Below are 21,960 nucleotides of genomic sequence, written 5' to 3' on the forward strand. Positions count from 1 at the left end.
CACACCAGGTTTTCAAGGATAGGAAACCAATTCACTTTGCCTCCAGCTACTTGCCATGTAACCAGCCTGACATTTACTTCAACACAGGTTGAACTGCTTTAATCTGGAACACTCTCTCATCCAGCATCATCTGTAATCCAGCATGATTTTAATTAGCCAGATGGCCACTTATCATAGGTGAGGCCAAGTTTCCCATGGTCCCATAAAGTTTGTCTACAACCACCAGTCCTGGAGCTCAGTGTTTTGTGCTGTTATTTAGCTGTAATTTACCTAAATGTCTTCTAAGAGCCCAGTAAGCAGTGGAAGTGCTGTTAATGCTGTTAGACTATACTGACTTCCCATCACTCAGCAAATTCTCTTGTCTGGCACCAGTCAGATCCCAATAGTGCTGGACAAAAGAGGTTCAACCTGCACTTAAAGCTTTAACTTCATAAAAGAGAACACATGCACCAAAATTCATGACTAGGGAACACCACATCAATAAAGCCCTTCCACAGATATGGCACCAGTTTTAGGCATAGAACCTAATATTCAATGCCCAGTTCATGGGTAATACTTTAAAAGGATCTGGATAGAGATCAGATAAAGCACTGGGGAAGGGAGATGGAAGGTTACAGTAACAAACTTCAGGGAATTTGTTCAAAACAGAATACTTAACTCCTTCGTACTCTCTGCCTCTCACTTCCACCCCGTCACTAATATGAGTGTGATCCACACACACCTCAGTAAATTTATCCCCAACACCATGTGAAATATAGACATGCTATTTTCCTCATTTTACAGACAAGGAACTGAGGCAAAGAAATATTAAGTGACATGCACAAGGTCTTATGCAGAGTCTGTGGCAAAGCTTTAATTTTTAAAAAGGAACCAGCCTTGGTCTCCCAAATCCCAGTCCACTTTCTCAATCACGAGTCTACATGAAGCCTCCGGTCCTTCACAATCTTGTACACACTCACAGGCCTCAATCGCTACATCTCTACTCAAGCACATCAGTGGCTGACTTTAATTGCCCGTTTGGACAATGGACAATCAAGAGACAGACCCTAAAATCAACACACACTTCCTAAAGAACCACTTTGTGGTGTAAGCGCTTAAGGGTAGAGCCATCCCTGCTGTGTACCAACATGCAGTTCCCAGCAGCTTGAAACAAATACATTCTTACAGTCTGAAAAGGAGGAAAAAAGTCTTTCCAACTAGCTCATTCTTATGATGTGGTTACGACTTCCCATACAGCCCCTACGAATCCACCACCCATCTTCCACAAACAGACCGCTGACTTAATGATTCTGAAAACAAAGGGACCTTTCCTTGATCTTTCCTTAAACATACAGCTGTATGATCCATTAACAATAACAGCACATGTTCTAAGGAAATTGAATTGATTCATTCTTCAATTTTCTTATACAAAGTTTTAATCCTCTCTCTTTTGCTTGCAATGTTCCCCAAAGCCACCTGAACTTCCACCAAGCCATCTGCTACCTCGCTGCAGCTGATGCCCGTTGCTCCCTGTCCTGCCCTCAGAGGCTGATGGACAAACTACCACACAATCCCTTTTCTTCTTCCTGGCTGGCAAGGAATAAAGGCTCACTGGTGTGCAGGGGAGTTGAACAAACATGGTGTAGGAACCTGGCATCATGGATGGAGAAGAGAAGGAACTGAAATAAGAGACTAGGGCACATACATAATACAGTGTGAATCTCTCTAGTCCAGTACTCTCTCATCTGGCAACATCCCTAATACAGCATTATTTGAGTCAGCTGGATAACCACTTACCCTGGGTGTGGCCAAGTTCCTGCAGACCCATAAAGTTTGTTTACAGCCACCAGTCCTGGCTCTCAGTGTTCTGTGCTGTTATTTAGCTGCAATTTACCCCTAAATGTCTAAGAGCCCAGTAAGCAGTGGAAGTGTTAGTAATGCACTAGAAAAATACTGCCCTCCCATGGTCCGACAAATTCTCTCATTTGACACCAGTCAGGTGCTGAGGGTGCCGGACTAGAGAGATCCAACCTGTACCCGTTGCAAGTAAATGTGTCTTATTTTTCAGAGTTTGAAAAAGTGACAGCAAGAGAATTAGCAACTGAACTAACCTCAGAGTCTGAATCACTCTCCTTTTTTTCATCTTCATCTTTCCCAAGGAAGAATTTCAAACCAGCAACGAGTATCTTAAAGACATAGGCAGTCGGGAAGGGAGGGAAGAAAGAGAAGATTAGTTTACAATAGGCAAATGTCCTCATGTTAGGTCACCAGTTGCTTAGCACAAGAGATGGGCAACCACGTAAAAGAGATGTGTTAACTGAAAACACTATACCGTCGGTCTTTGTTGCTGGTCTTGCAACAGAGGCTATGTCTACACTAGGGAAAGAAAGTAATTCTTTCTGCATCGCTAGAATCAAGCTATCTGCAATCGACTTACTTGTCACTGAAGGTGAAGTTTCTCCTGTTGACCACCCTTATTCAGGCTGACTGTGACCCCTACCAGATGTGTGAAATCAAACCTCAGAATATCAACCCTGAGTGGGTCCATCTTTTGGGCTAGTGTAGACATAGCCAAAGAAACACTGGTCTGCAACTGATCAAAGCATAACAGGACTTTCATCCCCACATGAACCCAGACCACTGACAAAGTTTAAGGCCATCTCTGCACAAAGGTTGCTTTACTAGCAGGGGTATTTTGGCAAAGCAATTCAGAGCACATGTATGTCATTAACAACCACGCTGTGCTTTTACCAGCATAGTTTATTCTACCAGTCCAATACAAGACAAGCCATGCCAGCCCATGTGCATCAAAACCAGGGGCTGTTGCCAGCACAGCTGTGACAGCCCAGGATGTGAAAAGGTGTGATCTTTGACTGACATGATTATAGCACAGACCCAACCTTTTGTGCAAAGTCCAAGCTCTGGCCATTCCTAGTAAGTCTGGCAGAAACTTGAGCTCCTGCACCCAGTTTCACAAGCTTACGGTGGTTCTTAGTAACAGAGTATGGGCCTTTATCTTGTATCATCCTACCCTACAGCATTCTAGGCGGTTCTAAAACCAATAGTGCTGCAGTATCCAGACACAGGGCTGTTGCTGGGAACAGACTGCTGGGTCCAAGTTATTTTCACAGCTAAGCTGAGAAAGCAACCCAGCGTTGATCAAAGCTTCTGCAAGTCACTTTTGGCCAGCACTGCCTAACACAAAAGGGCACAGACTCTTACGCCCAGGGTGGTTGTAGAATCTCCATCACTGGAGATATTTAAGAACAGGTTAGATAAATGTCTAACAGGGTTGATATAGATGGTGTTTGGTTGTGCCATGAGGTCAGGAGTCTGGACTTGACCTCTTGAGGTCCCTTCCAGTTCCACTGTTCTGTGATTCTATACCAGTCAGCAACCTCTGGGCTACTAACTTCCCACACTGCTGACAAATCTATTTCTCCAAATTAGAAATAAATTAAGCTGCTCGATAGCTATTTGGAGACTAAAGTTAATGAAACACCTTGGTGAAAAATTACACTAGAACCTCAGAGATGTGAACACTGGAGTCATGAACTGCCCAATCAGCCACAGACCTCAAAGTGTGCAATCAGGCAACAGCAGAGACAATAAAAACAATGTACACAATTAAATGAAGGAAAAGTTAAAAAAAGATTTGACATGTAAGGAAACTGTTTCTGTGCTTGTTTGGTTTAAATTACAATGGTTAAAAGCAGCATTTGTCTTCTGAATCATAAGGTTTCAAAGCTGTATTCAGCCAATGTTTGGTTGTAAAGCCCAGAAAAAACATCCATAATGGTATATCTAAACTTATGAACAATTTCCATTCCCCAGGTGTTTAAACTATACTGGCATTTTAGAAAGGCTCCCACCTCACCTTTGTGATTTTGGAAAAGCAGGCCGTTGTGATAACATTTACTGTTTTGGCATCATTCCTGGAACAAGCAAAACATTAATATACCTTCACCATTTATAGTGGCAAGAAGTTCATGGATTTTGAAAAAAATTTAAGAATGTGACATAAAACAAGACATCACGGTAAATTTAATGCAAAGTAGACTCCCTAGAAACCACCCTCACAATACCAGCTGCTTTCATCAGTAATTTCAAAAGCAATCCAAGAGATTATCTTTCTCCATTCCATTTGCTTTCATTTTTCCTACACAAAAATGATCAGTTCCAGATACACAGAAGCAAATACCATTTGTTTAAGTTCGCACTGGAGTAGAACACACAACTGCACTTTGACAAGGAAGATGAATCAATAGAGACAATGACAGGCCCAACGATAAAAAGGTACTTCGAGTGATAAGAAGCTGCCTTTTAAAATTAAATGCAGAGTGATTTGGCTTTCATTACAAAAGCTACAAGAAAGGTTTGACAGGAACAATCTCTATGGCTGTGGCTACGCTAGCCCCACCTTTCAAAAGGGGATGCTAATGAGCCACTTCAGCAGATATTAATGAGGCGCTGCCATGAATACGCAGTGCCTCATTAGCATAATGGCAGCCGTGCGTGTTTCAAAAGTACCTCTTTCGAAATGCACACTGCTCATATAGACAGGGACCATTCAAAAGGACTCCTTGGATTTTGAAAGCCCCTTCTTCCCATTTGATTTTAGGAAGCAGGGGCTTTTCAAGTCTTGGGGTTGGGGGCGGGGGGGTCCGGTCCTTTTGAAAAGTCCCTGTCTACATAAGCAGCGTGCGTTTCGTAAGGGGTACTTTCGAAACATGTGTGACTGCCATTATGCTAATGAGGTGCTGCATGTTCATGGCAGCGCTTCATTCGCATCTGCCGAAGCAGCTCATTAGCATCCCCCTTTCGAATGGCAGGGGGCTAGTGCGGCCACGGCCTACGAGAGGTTTATAAACACTGCAGGCCCTGAAATGAATTTGAGCTAAGTTTTAAATACTTATTAAAAGTGATTTATCAAAACTGCAAAAGCCTGCCCTGAAAATGGGAAGGTACAACGGTATGATGGGCTGCCTGGTAAAATGGGAATGGTAAGATGAGGCTGCCTGTAATTATATAAGGCCCATCTGCAACTGCTGGTAGCAAATATCCCGAACAACTGGAGATGGGACACTAGCAGGGGATGACTGAGTTACACGGAGAATTCTTTCCCAGGTGCATAGTTGGTGGGTTTTGCCCTCATACTCAGCGTCTAACCAACTGTTATATTTGCGGGTGGGAAGGAATGTTCCTCCAGGTCAGACTGGCAGAGACCCTGAGGGGTTTTCACCTTCCTCTGCAACATGGGTCACTTTCTAGTTTGAACTGGAGTAAATGGTGGAGTCTGTGTCATTTGAAGTCTGGAACTTCTGATTGGATGACTTCTGTAACCCAGTTGGAGGTCCTGGGCTATGACAGGTATGGGAGGATGAGGTTCTCTGGCGGATGATGGCAGACTAGATTATCACGATGGTCCCTTCCGGCTTGAAATCCTACAAGCCTATACTCAAGATGTTCATATATATTAACTCTCCCCCAGTTTTACTCGATTGTATTGTTTCTTTCCCCTCCATTTTCTCAGAGGCCTTATCAGCTGACAAACCCCTTTGTGGCAGCGCACGATTTATCCACTGGACCACCCAACACTTCACGGCCTATCTAAGATCGACGCATGAACACGCTCTGCCAATGCACCTCGTGCTCCAGATCTTCTCTCTCCTTTCCGTCAAAGGCAGGTGGGGCTGCTCAGACTCAGGCTGAACCCCTGCTGAGGTCACTAGCCACTCTGCCTGGAATAAAGAACGAAGGCCTGTGCACACTGCTACTCCAAATCACTGGGGAGAGCCCAGAGCGGCAAACAATGTTCCAAAGAAGGAGGCCGTGTCTACACTTGCATTCCTCTTTTGACAGAGACATGCAAATGAGGGAAACCAAAAATGCAAATGAGGTGCCGATTTACATATGTGGTACCTCATTTGTGTATTCTTATTTCGAAAAAGCTTTTCGAAAGAAGAAAACCAGTGTAGACACCGCTCTTTTGAAAGTAAACCCCATCTTCGAAAGAATCCTTCTTCCCCACAAAAGAAGGGTTTTTTCAAAGACGGGGTTTACTTTCAAAAGAGCAGTGTCTACACTGCTTCTCTTCTTTCGAAATAAGAATACACAAATGAGGTACCATATATGTAAATCTGCACCTCATTTGCATTTTCAATTTCCCTCATTTAAATGCCTCTTTTGAAAGAGGAATGCAAGTGTAGACGCACTCACAGTGTTTCATATCGATGGGGTTCATTTCCCAGGCAGGACCAGGAAGCTAAAAGGGGTTACAAGTTCGGTGACAACTTTTTTCCCCCCCTTCAACTCCTTCAAGTAAATTGGTTTCAAGTGCTTAGACAGTAACTTACACCAGTGCAGTGGTCTGACTTTCTTGCAAGCAGTAAATCTTTGCTGCCTAATTTTTGCGCTTAATTTAATTTTAATAGATTACAGTACATTCAGGCCTTAAAGGTTGTAATGATTTAAGTTTATATGAAAAAGTCTGTATTTTTAAACCATCCATTTTTATCTATCGTGGTTTGCCCTGGAATAATCAAGAACCAATCCTGTGCCATCAAACTCACCAAATATTCCTTCTGTACAATTCAATCATCACATCCAGCGATATCTTGGCTGCAGTAGGATTGCTGTCTCTTAACATAGTATACATGAAGTTCTGCAGCGTCTTAAGAAATTGGAAAAAAATGAGGGTTGGAAAAAGCTTTCATAATAAAAAACATTCAGTTCAAACCACTCGTTCGGCATACTTACTGTATTCACTTTATTGTTCTTGTGCTTAGCGTTTATATTCTTGATGTCCGTCACAATGTGAGTATATAAAGTCTGAAAACAAACGGTGAGATGTAATGTGAAGAATTTGACCTGCAGCCTCCAAAGTTCATTCCTTATAACCCATGAGTACTATTATGCCAGGAGAACGCCCCTTGTTCTGGCAAAGAAGTTTTTCCCCAAAGTCACAGTTGGGAGAGAAAAAAAGGCAATAATTGGTTCCAGTCCTGCAAAAGCTGGCCGTGTGAAGTTAAGCATATGCAAAACAGCCCCACTGACATCAACAGGGCTACTCGTGGTACATAGAGTTCAGTTAGTGTTAAATAAACTTAGGGTGTGACCTTACAAAGTAACAGCCATTCTGCACCAATTCCTCAGGTGTACGCTCCTATTCTGCTCTGCGTGACTTGAATTCACTTCCACAATGAAATAACCATGTGATGAACAGTAAGTGGGTGGCAAGGTGGCTTATAAGTTTATAGTCCACTACCAGGACACACACTATGGCTGTAAATGCTGCTACCACACCCTAAAAGTTCCATAGCACACTTTCATCTACTCCTCTTTCAAAGCAGAGTAAACCAACGTGCACTAGAGAACTTCTCATGTGGGGTAGCAGAATCCACGTGGCCCATCAGCACACAGCAAGTTATTGCAATGTAGATCTGCACCCCACCTTGTGGCATATTGTTTGTCCTGCAGCTCCAGAGCCACATTTGGCTTTCTTAAGGAGTTCTTTGTGGCCCCAATGCTATAACTGCAAAGTAAAAATCCCCCAATTGTTTTTGATAAACGGTGAACATCTAAAAGCTCAACAATGAACAATTCCTATCTAAAACAGCAAATGATAGGTGATCTCGAAACGTTGCATAACTCCCCCTTTCATATGTACAGTGCATTGTAGGTTACGATACTGTAGCTGTGTTTCGATCACGTTGCTAATAAACGCTTGATGTTCAAAGGGAAGCTTGCAGCATTCCTGCTGTGAAGGGCAACACGCATTTTAAGAAAGAAAACTGAAATTAAACGTGAAGTAAAATTAACATAATTAAAAACAGATTCAGAAATGAAAGTCAGAAAGACAGTGCTACAAACACACAAGTAAAGTGTGGGGAAACAGAACATGTAAAAAGTTTGTGAATGTCGTCCTGCAGTAAACATGTATTGCATTACACATCATTGGCTGTGGCTGCACTTGGCCAAAACTTTGAAATAGCCATTTCGAAGATTACTAATGAGGCACTGAACTGAATATTCAGCACCTCGTTAGCATTAGGATGCTTCTGTCCGTGGCACTTTGAAAGCGTCACTTTCAAACGTGCGTGGCTTGGCACAGCTACACAGGGGTCCTTTTTGAAAGGACCCCGCACATTTCAAAATCCCCTTATTCCCCTCAGCTGAGAAGAATAAGGGGATTTCAACATGTGCAGGGTCCTTTGGAAAAGGACGCCCGTATAGCCGCGGGCATTCGAAAGCAGCTTTTTTGAAGAGTCCTAATGTTAATGAGATGCTGAATATTCAGTTCAGAGCCTCATTAGTAATCTTCGAAATACCCATTTGCATGGCCATTTCAAAGTTTTAGTCAAGTGTGGCCACAGTCATTCTGTGTGCGTTGTTGTTAAAACAGGGGTTACAAAAAGTGCGGGATGATGTTTATTAAGGACCATCTCGTATTCACATTCATTGTGGCTCTTGAATTACTGAGTTTTTTACCAAATTCAAAAAAAAAGTCTCTTCTTGTTATTTAGACTGCCAACCGTGGTCTAGACAAACCCCCATAAGTTAAACTACACAAAGGCACCCAGAGTAAGAGTTTTCACTTTGAGAATGAATATGGAAAACCTATTCTGCAAAGACTGCTGGCTTCCAGAGAAGGAAATTGTGCAGAAGGGGGACTGTGTAGAACTGAACATCACTGAATACAGCCATAAGTAAAACAAAAATAAATTCTTGTATTGGTGAAATTTCTGTTGCAAATTCAGCTACATTTCGATTATTGTAGCAAATGGGATTCCAGTCAATTCCTTTTTCCGTTAGTGCAACACAGAAGAGCAAAAAGTGTCTGTTTGGAATTGCTAAGTTACTTGTGCTTCTCTCGCGTAAGAGAGGGAAAAAAACCTTTTGCAAGAGGTTCAGCAAGGACATAAGACCAGTTCTTATTTTGCAGCTTACTTTTCGCAGAAGTTTATCGTGGCAGCGCAGGAGTTCAAAGAAGAGTTCCAGCAAACTTGTAGGGTTTATTAGGTTCTTGTTTCTCAACAAGATCAGAGCTTTGCAAAGTGTCTGTAACAAAGATGCAGTGACCAAAACCACAATTAGAATTACTGAGACAAGAACATTTATGATTCACTTACAAAAGGAGTCAGACCCATATCCTGCTTGGACTTTTACACGTGCTTAATTTTACTCCACAGAAGTAGCCCCAGAGAAGTCACCAAGATAATTCACAGTAAATTAAGCATGCGTATCAGTCTTTAAAGGATCAAAGCAAGGATGTGCTACTGGAACCAAGAGTTACTACCATGTGGTGGCAATGAAGGGTCCTGTGGCACCTTATAGACTAACAGAAAAGTTCTGAGCATGAGCTTTCGTGAGCACAGACTGACTTCATCAGATGCTGGTCTTGGAAATCTGCAGGGCCCTGCAGGGTTATACCTGGCCCTGCAGATTTCCAAGACCAGAATCTGATGAAGTCAGTCTGTGCTCACGAAAGCTCATGCTCAAAACTTTTTTGTTAGTCTATAGGGTGCCACAGGACCCTTTCTTGCTGTTACAGATCCAGACTAACACTGCTACCCCTCCGATACTTGATACCATGTGGTGGTCGTCACAACCAGGGTAGCCACATCTCTACTAGCAGAATCAATCATTTTAGCCTTGCTTTTTGGATACCAATTTGAGGCCTCTTGAAGGAGCCTGATTTTTCAGAAAGCTGGGCACTGAACAACTTAGGTACACAAAATTAATAGTCATGTAGGACAACGTAAGCCCTCATTTATCCCGTAAAACACAACCCTGTCCAGAAGCCTCTTAAAGACCTTATCGGTGAGCATCAGGGCTTTCAAGGTCAGCCTTACCATTCGAAGATCTGCATCCAGAACAGTGTGGTTGTAAGAAAGCAGTTCTTTCAGCTGCTGTGGAAAATCCACAAGATGTTCTGGATAGCAGTGCCCAACCTGCAAAGTAAAATCTTTCTTGAAGTCCTTATAATAAACTATAAGAGCGTAACAATGGCATACTTGCCTGGGATTTATATCTGACACTGTAAAAGGAAACTTCTTAACCAAACATACATTAAACGATGACTAACTTTCTCATAAACTGAAACATACCAATAAAATTTATTTGACTGTTGATGCTTTCTATCACATTAACTACCTAATAAAAGCTCACACCTAAAGAAAAGCATTAAGAGAGCTCTGAAATCTGCACGTTCAGTGCATTTAAAGGTGATCTACAACATCTATGCCAAAAATAAGACAAGTATAAAGCAAGAAGTTCCATCTGGCATCACTATGATGTCCCAAAATCATTCTCACACACACACCCCTACTAAAAATTCTGCTGAAGCAATGTTGTCTGTCATAGGGGACTCAACCAGATTTTTGTTTTTGAACAGCTCAGTTTTTAAATTTTTTTTTTTTTTTTTTTTAAAAACCATTTTAACTGTCACCCACTGAACGCAACACTGGAGAACAGGATTTTTTAAAAATACATCATTAACATCATTTTGTCAGTTATTGGTAGCTATTTGGGCCATCTGCAAAGAGTCAGCAATCATTTTATTTGGGGAAAAGGTTTTGCAGGGCACCTTTAATAGTTTACTGCATTTATTCTTTCTACATCTATAGAATTTTACCTGTGCCAAGAACATCACCAATTCAGCCAGCTCCTTACTGGGCTTATCTGGCTGGAGTTTGAATATCTCCACATTGGACTGGTAGTGATGATACTGTTGAAGAAACTGAAACACAAATATGGCATTTCACTATGAGTTGTCACTACTGCATAAGACAGCTTCTCAATAGCAAGAGATCTAATGCCCCTCATCTGCTTCACCTGAAAACAGCAACAAAACTTCCAGTGATTTCAATGGCACAGGACCAGGCCCTTACGAGCTCACTCCTGTCAGAAAATCCCCCCAGAGGCATTGAGTCCTTCCAAACATATAATTACAGTTTCCCTGTGAAATTCAAGCCAGTTTTTGATATAGAATCATAGAATACTGGGGCTGAAAGGGATCTCAAGAGGCCACCAAGTCCAGCCCCCTCCCTCATGGAAGGACCAAGTACTGTCTAGACATCCCTGATAGACATTTATCTAATTTGTTCTTAAATATATCCAGAGATGGAGATTCCACAACCTCCCTAGGCAATTTATTACAGTGTTTGACCACCCTGACAGTGAAGAACTTTTTCCTAATGTCCAGCCTAAACCTCCCTTGCTGCAGTTTAAGCCCATTTTTTCTTGTTCTTTCCTCAGAGGCCAAGAAGAACAAGTTTGCTCCCTCCTCCTCATGTCACCCTTTTTAGATACCTGAAAACCACTATCATGTCCCCCCTCAACCTTCTCTTTTCCAAGCTAAACAAGCCCAATTCTTTCAGCCTTTCTTCATAGGTCATAGCTCTAGACCTTTGATCATTCTTGTTGCTCTTTTCTGGACTCTTTTCAATTTCTCCACATCTTTCTTGAAATGTAGTGCCCAGAACTGGACACAGTACTCCAACTGAGGCCTAAGCAGTGCAGAGTAGAGAGGAAGAATGACTTAGTGTGTCTTACTCACAACACACCTGTTAATGCATCTCAAGCATCTCAGTGATGGGACTCTGAACAGCTAAATACATGTGAGATGGGAGTATCTCTCTTGTTAGGGCGAGAGATTCTTATTTACAGTGGGTCATGGAGGCACCAACCAAAGTTAGATTACGTTATGCTAGAAACTATATGGACCAGCAGCCTGATCTTGCAAATATTTTACGCATGGTGAGTAGCCAAGCACATGCTTAAGTCTTTGCAGAATGACTTTCCATGATCATACAAGCCCTAAGGCAACTTTTACAATGTCTCTTAGGCATTGATCTACACACAAAGGTTCTAACACATTCACTATGCTGCTATAGACCGAAACTGTCTAATCCAGCACCTTCAGGACCTGACTTGTGCCGAACGAGAGAATTTACTGGACTACAGGAGGTCAGCATAGTCTGGCAGCACTACCAACCCTTCCACTGTGTACTGGGTTCTTAGAAGACATTTAGCGGTAAATTATAGTTACATAGCAGCACAGAGCACTGAGAGCCAGGATCAGTGGCTATAAACAAACACTATGGGATTGCAGGAAACTTGGCCATGCCCTTGACAAGTGGTTGTCCGGCTAACTAAAATCATGCCAGATTACGGATGTTGCCAGACAAGGGAGTTCCTGATTAGAAAGGTTCAACCTGTATAGACTTTGCAGTAGAGTTGCCCATCACCCTTTCATGGATGCAGTTATACTGGTACAGAAGTGCTTTATAACAGGATAACTATTCCCGTCAAGGAAAATGAATAAACCACACCAGCATAAGGCACCTTTATATTGCTATCATTGTATCAGTAAAAAATATTGCTCCAAACTAAAACAGCTAAATTGCCAGCAAAAAGGAAAGGAAAAGGAAAACATTAAGTAGCCCTCAGGCCCTCATTCAGCTTGGTGCTTTAGCACAGAGTTTCTTAAACTTTTTGAGACCACGGAACACCAAATAATAATATTTATCGTGTGGAACAACTATGAAAATTTTATTAAAAAAAAATTGTCAGACCAAAAAAACCCAAACTTCACTCGATGGCACTGGTTCCTCAGCAGTACTATTTTCACTCACTTCTGGCTTTTTAAAAAACAAGTATAACTGACTCTGTTTACCCATATCGGTGCAAACAATAAATTCAATAAATCATCACATGGCCCACATGTACATTAGCTGATGTCAAGCAGCTGATAGGGTAGCTGCCACATCAGTGTAATGCATGCACTGCACATCACTGGTAGTTGCTACTTTGCCAAATAAAGAAGATTAGAGGAGAGGGAAGATCCAGAGAAGATCTAGAGAACATGAGCTACGAGGGAAGAATGAAAGAACTGCACTTGTTTAGTTCAGAAAAGAGAAGACTTAGACAGGACATTACAGCGGTTTTCAAATACCTAAAAGACTGTTATAAGGAAAAGAGGAAAAATTGTTGTTCTTGGCTTCTGAGGATAGGACAAGGAGCAATGGGCTTAAAATTACAGCAAGGGAGGTTTAGGTTGGACATGAGGAAAAACTTCCTAACTGTCAGGGTGGTTAAACACTAGAATAAGTTTCCCAAGGGAGGTTGTGGAATCTCCATCACTAGAAATATTTAAGAGCAGGTTAGACAAACATCTATCACAGATGGTCTACATCGGGGTGTCCAACCTTTTTTCATGGGGGAGCCACGCGGCAATACTTAATGTGTTCCATGGGGCCAAACACAAAATCACCCCAAACCACAGCCCCCAGACTTAAACCCCTCAGAGCACCCAAACCACTCCCCCCACCCCAGTTCCAAATCTCCCCTATCCCAAGCTTAAGCCCCCTGCAGCCCCAAACTACCCGTGACCCTGAACCCCAGCCCTAAACCCCCTCACAGCCCCAACCTGTCCCCTGCCACCCTCAGGGTTAACTCCTCTCACAGCCCCAAACCACTCTGCCACTGGTCTCATAGCCCAGCCAGGACTCTGCCTCCTGGAGCCGGCAGCAGCTCAGCGCTCCGGCTGCTGGGGCTCTGCCACCAGCCCCTTGCCCCAGCCAAGGCTCTAGCCTCCTGGGCCAGTGATGCATCGGTGCTCTGGCCACTGGGGCTCAACCACCACCACCCTTGTGCCCCACGGCCAGTGACAGTTCTGTGCCCCAGCCGCCAGGGCTCTGTGGCAGACAGCCCCGTGGGCTGGATAAAAAACGCTTCAGCACTCTGGCTACCTGTTGGACATCCCTGCTCTGTGTGATACTTGGTATTGCAATGAAGGGAGGAAACTGGATTCGATGACCTCTTGAACTCCCTTACAGTTCTAGGATAGATCACAGTCATTTCAATGGATACAGTTCCACATGAGAAAAAGAATGGTGAGAAGGATGTTGCCTTATATACCACCATCTCTGGAGAAGAAAACTATACCTTAACAGGGGAAAAGTTCCGTTTTTAGATGAAAATACCTAACTCCAGCCAGCGCAAATAAGGCACTGCAGTTCCTACGTGCAGGTAGCCAGTGAGAGAAGAGGCACAGTACCCCATTACCACTAGACTTTCACTCCTCTCACCATCCTTAGTTACCACCAGCTAAACGCGGCCTTGGGGCGCAATGCCACACAGCGCTTCCCGATGAGCACGGGGATTGCACTGTGGTTGTGACAGTGACACTTGGCTCACTCTCCTTGCCTTCCCCAATCCCCAACCTGAAGAAAAGCGCTCTGAAGTTGGACAGCCTGCACCTTCCACCAGCAGAAACTGATCCAATAAGATATGTTCCCTCACCAACCTTGGTGCTCTCAGGTCCTGGACCAACGGGCCACGACAAGCGGTGCCATTACCCTGCCGGCCTCCCGAGGGGAGGAGGTTTTAGGAAGACACAGAAACCTCGCTGCCGAGTCAGTTTTGCTCCCTGGGAGAGATATGGGGCATCCTTGGGACTGTGCGTAGGGCAATGGGGCTGACCCCTCGAGCGGTGAGGGCTTCTCACTCTCTTACCTCCTCGGTATAAGCCGGCGGGTCCCGCTTGATCAGGTTCTGCAGCTGGGGCAGGTTGCTGGGCAGCTTGTTGTTGTTACGGCCGGACATGTCTGCTGGAGCCGAGGCGCAACCTCCTGCCAGCGAAAAACTCAGCCCCTCCCGGAAAAACCACGTGGGCTACCTCTGGGCGCCGCCATCTTTACTTCCGGCGCTAGGGGAGCCGCAGAGGGTTACGCTTGCTCCAAAAGCGACCGTCCCCGCACTGCTCTGAGCTGGGCTTCCTGAGAGCGCAGGGAGTGACCTGCGCCCCCTACAGGCGGAGACCGCGGGTGGGGGGCTCAGGGATGTACTGCGCAGCAAGAACAGCACTAGAGATGAGATTTGTAGGGCAACCCCAGCACGCCCCGGCAGGGCAGCCCCAGGTGCAGACAGCTCCATTAAGGTGCTCCTGGTTAATAGGAATTAGTTAATTTAAGGAGAAGAGCCGCTCCTGGTCCGAGATTCTGGTTGGGGTTCCCTGAGGTGTTTGGGTGCTTAGGTCCTGCTGAACTCGGTAAGAATTAGGTACATAACTACTGGGCAGGAGGCGTGCGCCTGTGCTGCTCTTTGGGCACCAGCCCCTTTCTGTCCCAGAACAGGGTGGTACAATCACGGCCCCTTTGCTCTGCCATCCCAGGGCAAAAAGCCAGAGCGAGAATGGGAATCAGACCCGGAGTATCTTCAGGGGGGCCATAGCGTTCCCACCCGGCTGTGCTGAAGACCAGAAGTGCTGACCTGCAGGTGAAGCTGAAGGAATCTCTGTGGGGTGACAGGCAGAGATAGGTAGAGGAGTGGGAATGGGGATGCAGGTCTGCTGTAAAAGGTGCAGAAGGCAGACTTGAGCAGGTCCTGTTGGTTGGATATTGGCTCACTGGAGCGGGAATGAATGTATGTCAGCATTGAGCTTTCTGATGTATATTTTATACAATGAATAAGGTAGGATATATTAATATTAATTCACAGGTGGAGCTGCTGAATTGGAAATATATCTAGCCCTATGAATGAAATTTCAGCTGAGGAATGCTTACATAGCACAAAATCCAAAGCAACCATTACAGTTTTCAGTGCCTTTTATTCACTTTAAACAGTGCAGCTTTAAAAGGAGAAGGTTTAAACAAGGAATGCTTGTGAAGACAATTCAGCTTGCTATGTTACATTTCAGAAAGATCAGATGCCTTTACTCCATTTAGTAAATGTTTATGCACCAGTTCAACACAGAGTGTGGTTAGCCTTATGTTACAAGCCATCTTCAATTCTATTTATACAGCCTACAGACAAATGCTTCACATCTCCTAGAGCAACAAGCACATGTGATATTACATATATTAACATGAAACATGTATGTTAAAGAATTAAATTAATTCCATACCATCTAGAAAAAAGTTGAAATTCTTAATGTGTATTACCTGAGAATATTTTATCTCTGAATTATGACTATAATCATATAATAATCCACCCAATACACCTTCAAGAAATAGTTGCTTGTTTTGCCACACATAGCCACCAGGAGACCCCAAAGACCAAACTGGTTTGCTGATAGGATTTCAACCTTACACACATCTTACTAATGGTCCCCTCTCAGCCCTGTTCCCCGACATGCTGATATTTCATCACATTGTTATGATGCGGTCACCATACAGATGTTACCTTAATGGATGCAAAGATTTTTTGTTAGGAACAACATTAAAAATTTGCTTCAGCTGCCGTATTTGTATTTGAAAAGCAAAACAGCCAGGTGGTGGAAGCAGATTCAAGTTCATTGCTCCCTGGAGAGAGACCCTGAAGCTCTGAAAACCTAAAATGTCATTCGTCTGTTGAAATTATCTTTATCTCTTCTCTCTTACAGGTGAGTATTTTGCAAAGACCTGTCAAAATAAACACAGTGTGAACTTTATCCTTTCATTATAATCTTCCTTTCCAGATTTCACATATAGAACAGTTTGATTTTCCTCCCACTAGCTTTACACTGTGCAAATCCATTGGACTAAGTCCTGATTTACATCAGTTTAAGTCACATGAGAACTAAGGCCACCAAGTGCTTGGTAGAAAGTAGGTTAATTTAAAGGGCCAGATTCTGTCACTGTGAGGCTGATTGGCACTTTACTCTGTGACCAGACCCTTTGTTTTCTATAGGATGACTTGTAAAATAAGATCAAAACAAAAAAGCAGTCCAGTAGCACTTTAAAGACTAACAAAACTTTTTTTATTAGGTGATGAGCTTTCATGGGACAGACTCAGAAAGCTCATTGAAAGCTTATCAACTAATAAAAAAATGTTTTGTTAGTCTTTAAAGTGCTACGGGACTGCTTTTTTGTTTTGATACTATATAGACTAGCATGGCTTTCTCTCTGTTACTATTGTAAAATATGGTATTTCACAGTGAGTAAATCTGGCACAATCTGGTCTGAAAGGATTATGTGATTTCTCTGTAGGCATCATGGATGGGCATTCTTTCCAGCTTCTGACTCACATGGGGTGAAGATCCCCAAAATTCAGCACCATGAAAGTCTGAGCCACATGAGCGATTTAATCTGACTTGTATTCCTCTTTGAAACAACATAGTGCATTTTACCTGCTCTTCTATATGAAGCAGGAGGCATTGCTGCAATGGAGGATGGAGTTCTGTATACCCCAGATACCAAGAACTATGCCATTTTCTTGGGTTACGGTTCAGGTTTCTAAGGATGCTGGGAGCAAGGGTTCAGCCGAGAGATGGAAGTGACCATCTATTGAGCCCGAAGTTGGAGCTCTTAAGAGTATAAGAGTTTTCCCTTGTAGCCTGGCAGGAAACCTACCTTTTCTTGATGAGGTTTGTCAACATCTTCTGCACCCATTTGGAATTTGGGTTCAAGCATTTTTGCCCTCCGGTGGGCTTCAGTGTCACACTGAAATGAACAAACAGAACACATTTGCTCACTGTTCCTACGATGGCAAGGTCATAGTGTCTTTATTTGCAGGGGACGGCTCACTCAGTGGTTTGTGCATTGCTTTGCTAAACCCAGGGTTATGAGCTTGCTTCTTGAAGAGGCCATTTAGGGATCTGGGGCAAATAGACCTTTTAAAATATATATATATAGCTGTCAGGGGTGGTGATAGCTCCTGCTGTGAGTGCAGGGGATTAGACACAATGACGGGAAGGTTTCCCTTCCAGCTCTACGAGATAAGTTTTCTGGGATCAGGGTCTGACAGGGAGCTGAGTGGTACGTTGTGTTATCATGGTAGTCAGGAGCAAATATAAAATCAAAAGGAATCTCTCAAATCAGCTAAAGCCCAAGTGTTCTGCCTACCTGGTGTGTTCACAGTGCACCTGGCAAAGGGGCTCTAGGGTCTCATCTAGCCTCTGGGCCTGATTCCCTACAGCGTGTGCCATCATTTACTCAAGTCAGTGCAAAATGCTCCTGTTTAGATCTGCTAGCATGTTGTACCCGCTGTGCACAGGGGTAAATGACTAAACAAGGCACAGAGCCATAGATAATCACACCCTCCAGGCTAGCCCTCAGTTGGAGTATTTCCAATGATGTCTAGGGAGCTTGTTCAATACACCAGCTGATGGTAAGCCTTAATTTCTGATTTCATTCCCCTGGCTATATGGAGATGGACATCAGAACCAGTGGAGGTCATAATTGTGGTATATTAAAAAATCTCAATATTTCTCCCCATTGCAACCAGCAGCCCCAGTGGCAATAGCTGTGTGCTTAAGTCATCACTCACATGATCTCCATGTGGTCACAGAAAGAGCTCTTGGGAATCACTTCTATTTTTCCTAAGGCTTTCCGCTGAACGAAATCAGAACCTTTGTCTAAGCAGCTGCAGCGTCCTTGCCTAGAGGTCAGCTGCCCTATAAGAAATGGGCACAGGAGAGAGAGAGATTAGAATAACATCAGCTGCCTGCAACTGCTTCAGTAAAATACATTCAGGCTGGAAGAAGAGAGTTGAACACACGCTATCTCATCCTCAGGGCTGATGAGTAATTTGTCCTGCCATTACCATGTGCATATTTAGATTCGGGCCATGTCACACCAAATACTACACACTTTTGCCTTGATCTCCTTTGTTTATTTTACACCAGGCCATTTTGAACCACTTCCTTTGAGAGTTGAGGATTTCTGTTATCCATCTTGTTTTGAAATCAAAGGACCTGCTTCTGCTTTCATATGAGTCAATCTAACACAGGAGTCACCCTGGAGTAAAGGCAGTGTGAGTGAAGGAACAGTTAGAACTAAAATTGTTGGTCACAAAGGGTCTAATCCAATACCCATTGAAGTGGGTGGGAACTCTCTCTGGTGATTAAAACAAGACAAAATTATGATAGACTGTGGCTGATTTCACTCCCTAACAAACTAGGGGACTGTTTGGGCATAAACCCAAGCCTGATTAAAACTGTGCCATTTATTTCACTGCTAAATACAAACTGATCCTTCTGAGTCCATTGCGGGCAACATGCACCTTCTAGACAAAACAGAGTGGAATTTGCAAGAAGCAATAAAACACAAACCCCGAACTGAGATCACTTTTTGTCCACAAAAGTAATTTCCAAGCACTTGTTCTGCACACCTTTCCAGTTAATCACATCTCTGGTTTTCTTATTTGATCAGACATCTTTTATCACATCACTGCTTCTTACCTTTAGTTTCAGCTGCAAGCAGGAGCAATGAAGAAAGGACTACAGCCCAGGTTCCCTTCATGGTGATGAGAATGAAGGTCCCTCTATATTATTCGTGGGTATCTGGCACAGGTTGAGAAGTGTTAAAGAAAAAGCGTTTCCTAGCGTACATTTATACCCAAAGTCTTTTCCTTCCTTGATGCTGATTGGTGTTAATTATTGCCGTAACAACTAAAATAACCAGAGATTTCACCACTTGTGTAGGGAATTCCCAACAGGTGACAGAACAAGGCTTTTTTTTTTTTTTTTTGGCTCTGTGAGCTGTTCTCCTTTCATTGAAATTCCTGATTTCTCATAAGGAAAAAAACTAAGTTTCACTTTCAGTGACTCATAGGAAGTGACTGACTTCATGTGTCTGTGTGTGCAGGGAGCTTACCATGGCAAAAATAACATGTGAAATTCTTGAAGTGAAAGCCACAAATAGTGTGTGGTTGAGGAGGGGGGTCAGTGGGAAGAAATCATGTTCTCAGTTCCTGGCCCTCCCTTAAGGGTGCCCTGTTTTCTCATATCTCTTGGGAATCTCACTGAGACACAGGGACCAAAGATTTTGCTGCCAATTGTGTGCAAGTGTGAGGGACGTTCTGACAGGAAAAAATGCAGTTTTTCTGATAATACTTATAATCCCCAAAGATGAGTCAAATAACATTTAGGATGGAGGAATTGGAGTTGCAAGCATCTGTCTCTTATCTGTCTCCCACCCTGGAAATATTTGAGGGGGAGACTTCAACTTGAAGAAATCTCTGTGTTATTTTCTCCCGTGAGTTCACTCAGACACTTCCCTGCCCCTATCCCATGTGTAGGCTGCTCATTTCCTAAGCGTCATGGAAAGTGAAACCCACTTAGTGCCTCTGTGAGAAAACAGGAGTTTAAATGAAAAGGGAACTGGCAGCAAAGACCAAAAAAACAAAAATTCCACAGGACTATTAGCACTGGGGACTTCCCCACCCGGACCATTCACTTTCGACTTAGCTGAATCTACAAGGCAATATTTTCTGTGCCATTGCACAAGGAGTGTGGGGCTGTGTCAGGTGCACAAAGGGCCCTGGATTCTGGCTTTTAGCAATTGTGTCTTCTGCTCTTTCACAACTTGCACAGTATGAACCAGACACCACAGGTTCAGTGGGGTGCAAATTATGGCATCCTAGATTTACCCAGCATTGCTGGGGTCCTTCAGGGCAGGGCGAGTGCTGCAGGAGTAAGGGCAGGGGCTTGGAGATGTGGGGTGCTCTGCGCATGGGGATGTGGGGGTGAAGCAGTCAGGGCAGGGGCTTGGAGAGGTAGGGAGCTCAGGGAAGGGAGCTAGGGGTGTTAGAGGTACAGGAGTCAGGGCAGGGGGTTGAGAAGTATGGGAAGCCTCAGGACAGGAGCTGGAGGGGCTGGCCCAGGGTGGCAGGGGCCATGCTGAGTGGCTGCTGGCTTTGCTCCTCGGGGCTGTGCTGGACAGCTGCCAGCGTTGCTCCATGGGGCCAACTCACGGTGATGGGGGCCCTGCTGGCTGGCCGCCAGATGCGCTGCAGCTCTCTGGGACTGTCGGGTGCACTTGCTTACTGCCCCCTGTGGTCATTCTAGAGTATTACTATCCCTGCTACCAGACCCCTGAAAGGGAGCTCTAAAGAAGCTGGAGAGAGACTGTTCTCAGTGGTGACAGAGGGCAGAACAAGGAGCAATGGTCTGAAGTTACAGAGGGAGAGGTGTAGTTTGGATATTAGGAAACACTACTTCACCAGGAGGGTGGTGAAGCACTGGAATGTCTTGCCTAGAGAGGTGGTGAATTCTCCATCCCTGGAGCTTTTAAGGCCCAGTTTGACAAGGTCCTGGCCGGGATGACTTAGTGGGGTATGATCCTGCTTGAAGCAGGGGGCTGGATTAGATGATCTCCTGAGGTCCCTTCCAGCCCTATGATTCTGTGATTCTATGATTTCCATTTAATGAGAAACAATTCCATTCCATGCACACCCTGCTGTCCTGGGACAACCAGAGCCTGGCCTTGCTTTATGATATAGTAGATTAAAACTGTAGGTTATAACTTTAACTTTCAGGGGGCTCCCTGTGGTTGTGCTTGCAGAGTGGAGAGCTCTGTAATATAGTGTATGAGCTGGGCTGAACACAAGCAACAGTGAATTTGCAGTCGGACAGCCTGTATAGTAAGATAGGTTGAGTTATTCCTCGCAGCTTTAGGGAGCAAGCAGCCTGCTTTGTCTCCCTCTGGTTTTGACTTCTTGGCTACGTCTACACGTGAAGCCAACATCGAAATAGGCTATTTCGATGAATAACGTCTACACGTCCTCCAGGGCTGGCAACGTCGATGTTCAACTTCGACATTGCGCGGCACCACATCGAAATAGGCGCTGCGAGGGTACGTCTACACGCCAAAGTAGCACACATCGAAATAAGGGTGCCAGGCACAGCTGCAAACAGGGTCACAGGGCAGACTCAACAGCGAGCTGCTCCCTTAAAGGGCCCCTCCCAGACACAGTTGCACTAAACAACACAAGATACACAGAGCCGACAACTGGTTGCAGACCCTGTGCATGCAGCATGGCTCCCCAGCTGCTGCAGCAGCAGCCAGAAACCCTGGGCTAAGGGCTGCTGCCCATGGTGACCATAGAGCCCCGCAGGGGCTGGAGAGAGAGCATCTCTCAACCCCCCAGCTGATGGCCACCATGGAGGACCCGGCAATTTCGACGTTGCGGGACGCGGATCGTCTACACGGTCCCTACTTCGACGTTGAACGTCGAAGTAGGGCGCTATTCCGATCCCCTCATGAGGTTAGCGAC

General features: G+C 44.3%; 2 protein-coding genes across 2 annotated transcripts in view; both read right to left on the reverse strand.

Annotated features, from left to right (window-relative positions):
* SDAD1 (SDA1 domain containing 1) overlaps positions 1–14,668 on the reverse strand; it is a 33,384-nt gene extending 18,716 nt beyond the window's left edge. The window contains exons 1-8 of the mRNA XM_074992032.1: positions 14,500–14,668; positions 10,616–10,720; positions 9,834–9,932; positions 8,929–9,039; positions 6,739–6,810; positions 6,552–6,652; positions 3,857–3,914; positions 2,091–2,165 (exon numbers count right to left, since the gene is read on the reverse strand). Of these exons, the coding sequence (XP_074848133.1) occupies positions 2,091–2,165; positions 3,857–3,914; positions 6,552–6,652; positions 6,739–6,810; positions 8,929–9,039; positions 9,834–9,932; positions 10,616–10,720; positions 14,500–14,589 (711 nt within the window). The 5' untranslated portion in view covers positions 14,590–14,668. The remainder of the gene's footprint in view (positions 1–2,090; positions 2,166–3,856; positions 3,915–6,551; positions 6,653–6,738; positions 6,811–8,928; positions 9,040–9,833; positions 9,933–10,615; positions 10,721–14,499) is intronic.
* Positions 14,669–15,605: 937 nt separating this feature from the next.
* On the reverse strand, positions 15,606–19,308 carry LOC142012181 (C-X-C motif chemokine 11-6-like). Its single transcript, XM_074992034.1, has 4 exons — positions 19,145–19,308; positions 18,232–18,358; positions 17,316–17,405; positions 15,606–16,385 (listed from the first exon to the last, which is right to left on the reverse strand). The coding sequence occupies exons 1-4, from the start codon at positions 19,203–19,205 to the stop codon at positions 16,361–16,363; spliced, it is 303 nt and encodes a 100-aa protein (XP_074848135.1). The 5' UTR covers positions 19,206–19,308; the 3' UTR covers positions 15,606–16,360.
* Positions 19,309–21,960: the final 2,652 nt, after the last annotated feature.

This window comes from Carettochelys insculpta, chromosome 4 (genome assembly GCF_033958435.1).
Source record: "Carettochelys insculpta isolate YL-2023 chromosome 4, ASM3395843v1, whole genome shotgun sequence".
Taxonomy (NCBI): domain Eukaryota; kingdom Metazoa; phylum Chordata; order Testudines; family Carettochelyidae; genus Carettochelys; species Carettochelys insculpta.

Coding starts and splice junctions, on each gene's coding strand:
- LOC142012181 (XM_074992034.1), bottom strand. CDS start 19,205: ATGAAGGGAACCTGGGCTGTAGTCCTTTCTTCATTGCTCCTGCTTGCA. Junction 17,406..18,231: donor TGTGACCACATGGAGATCAT/GTGAGTGATGAC, acceptor TGTTCATTTCAG/TGTGACACTGAAGCCCACCG. Junction 16,386..17,315: donor ACAAACCTCATCAAGAAAAG/GTAGGTTTCCTG, acceptor TTATTTTGACAG/GTCTTTGCAAAATACTCACC.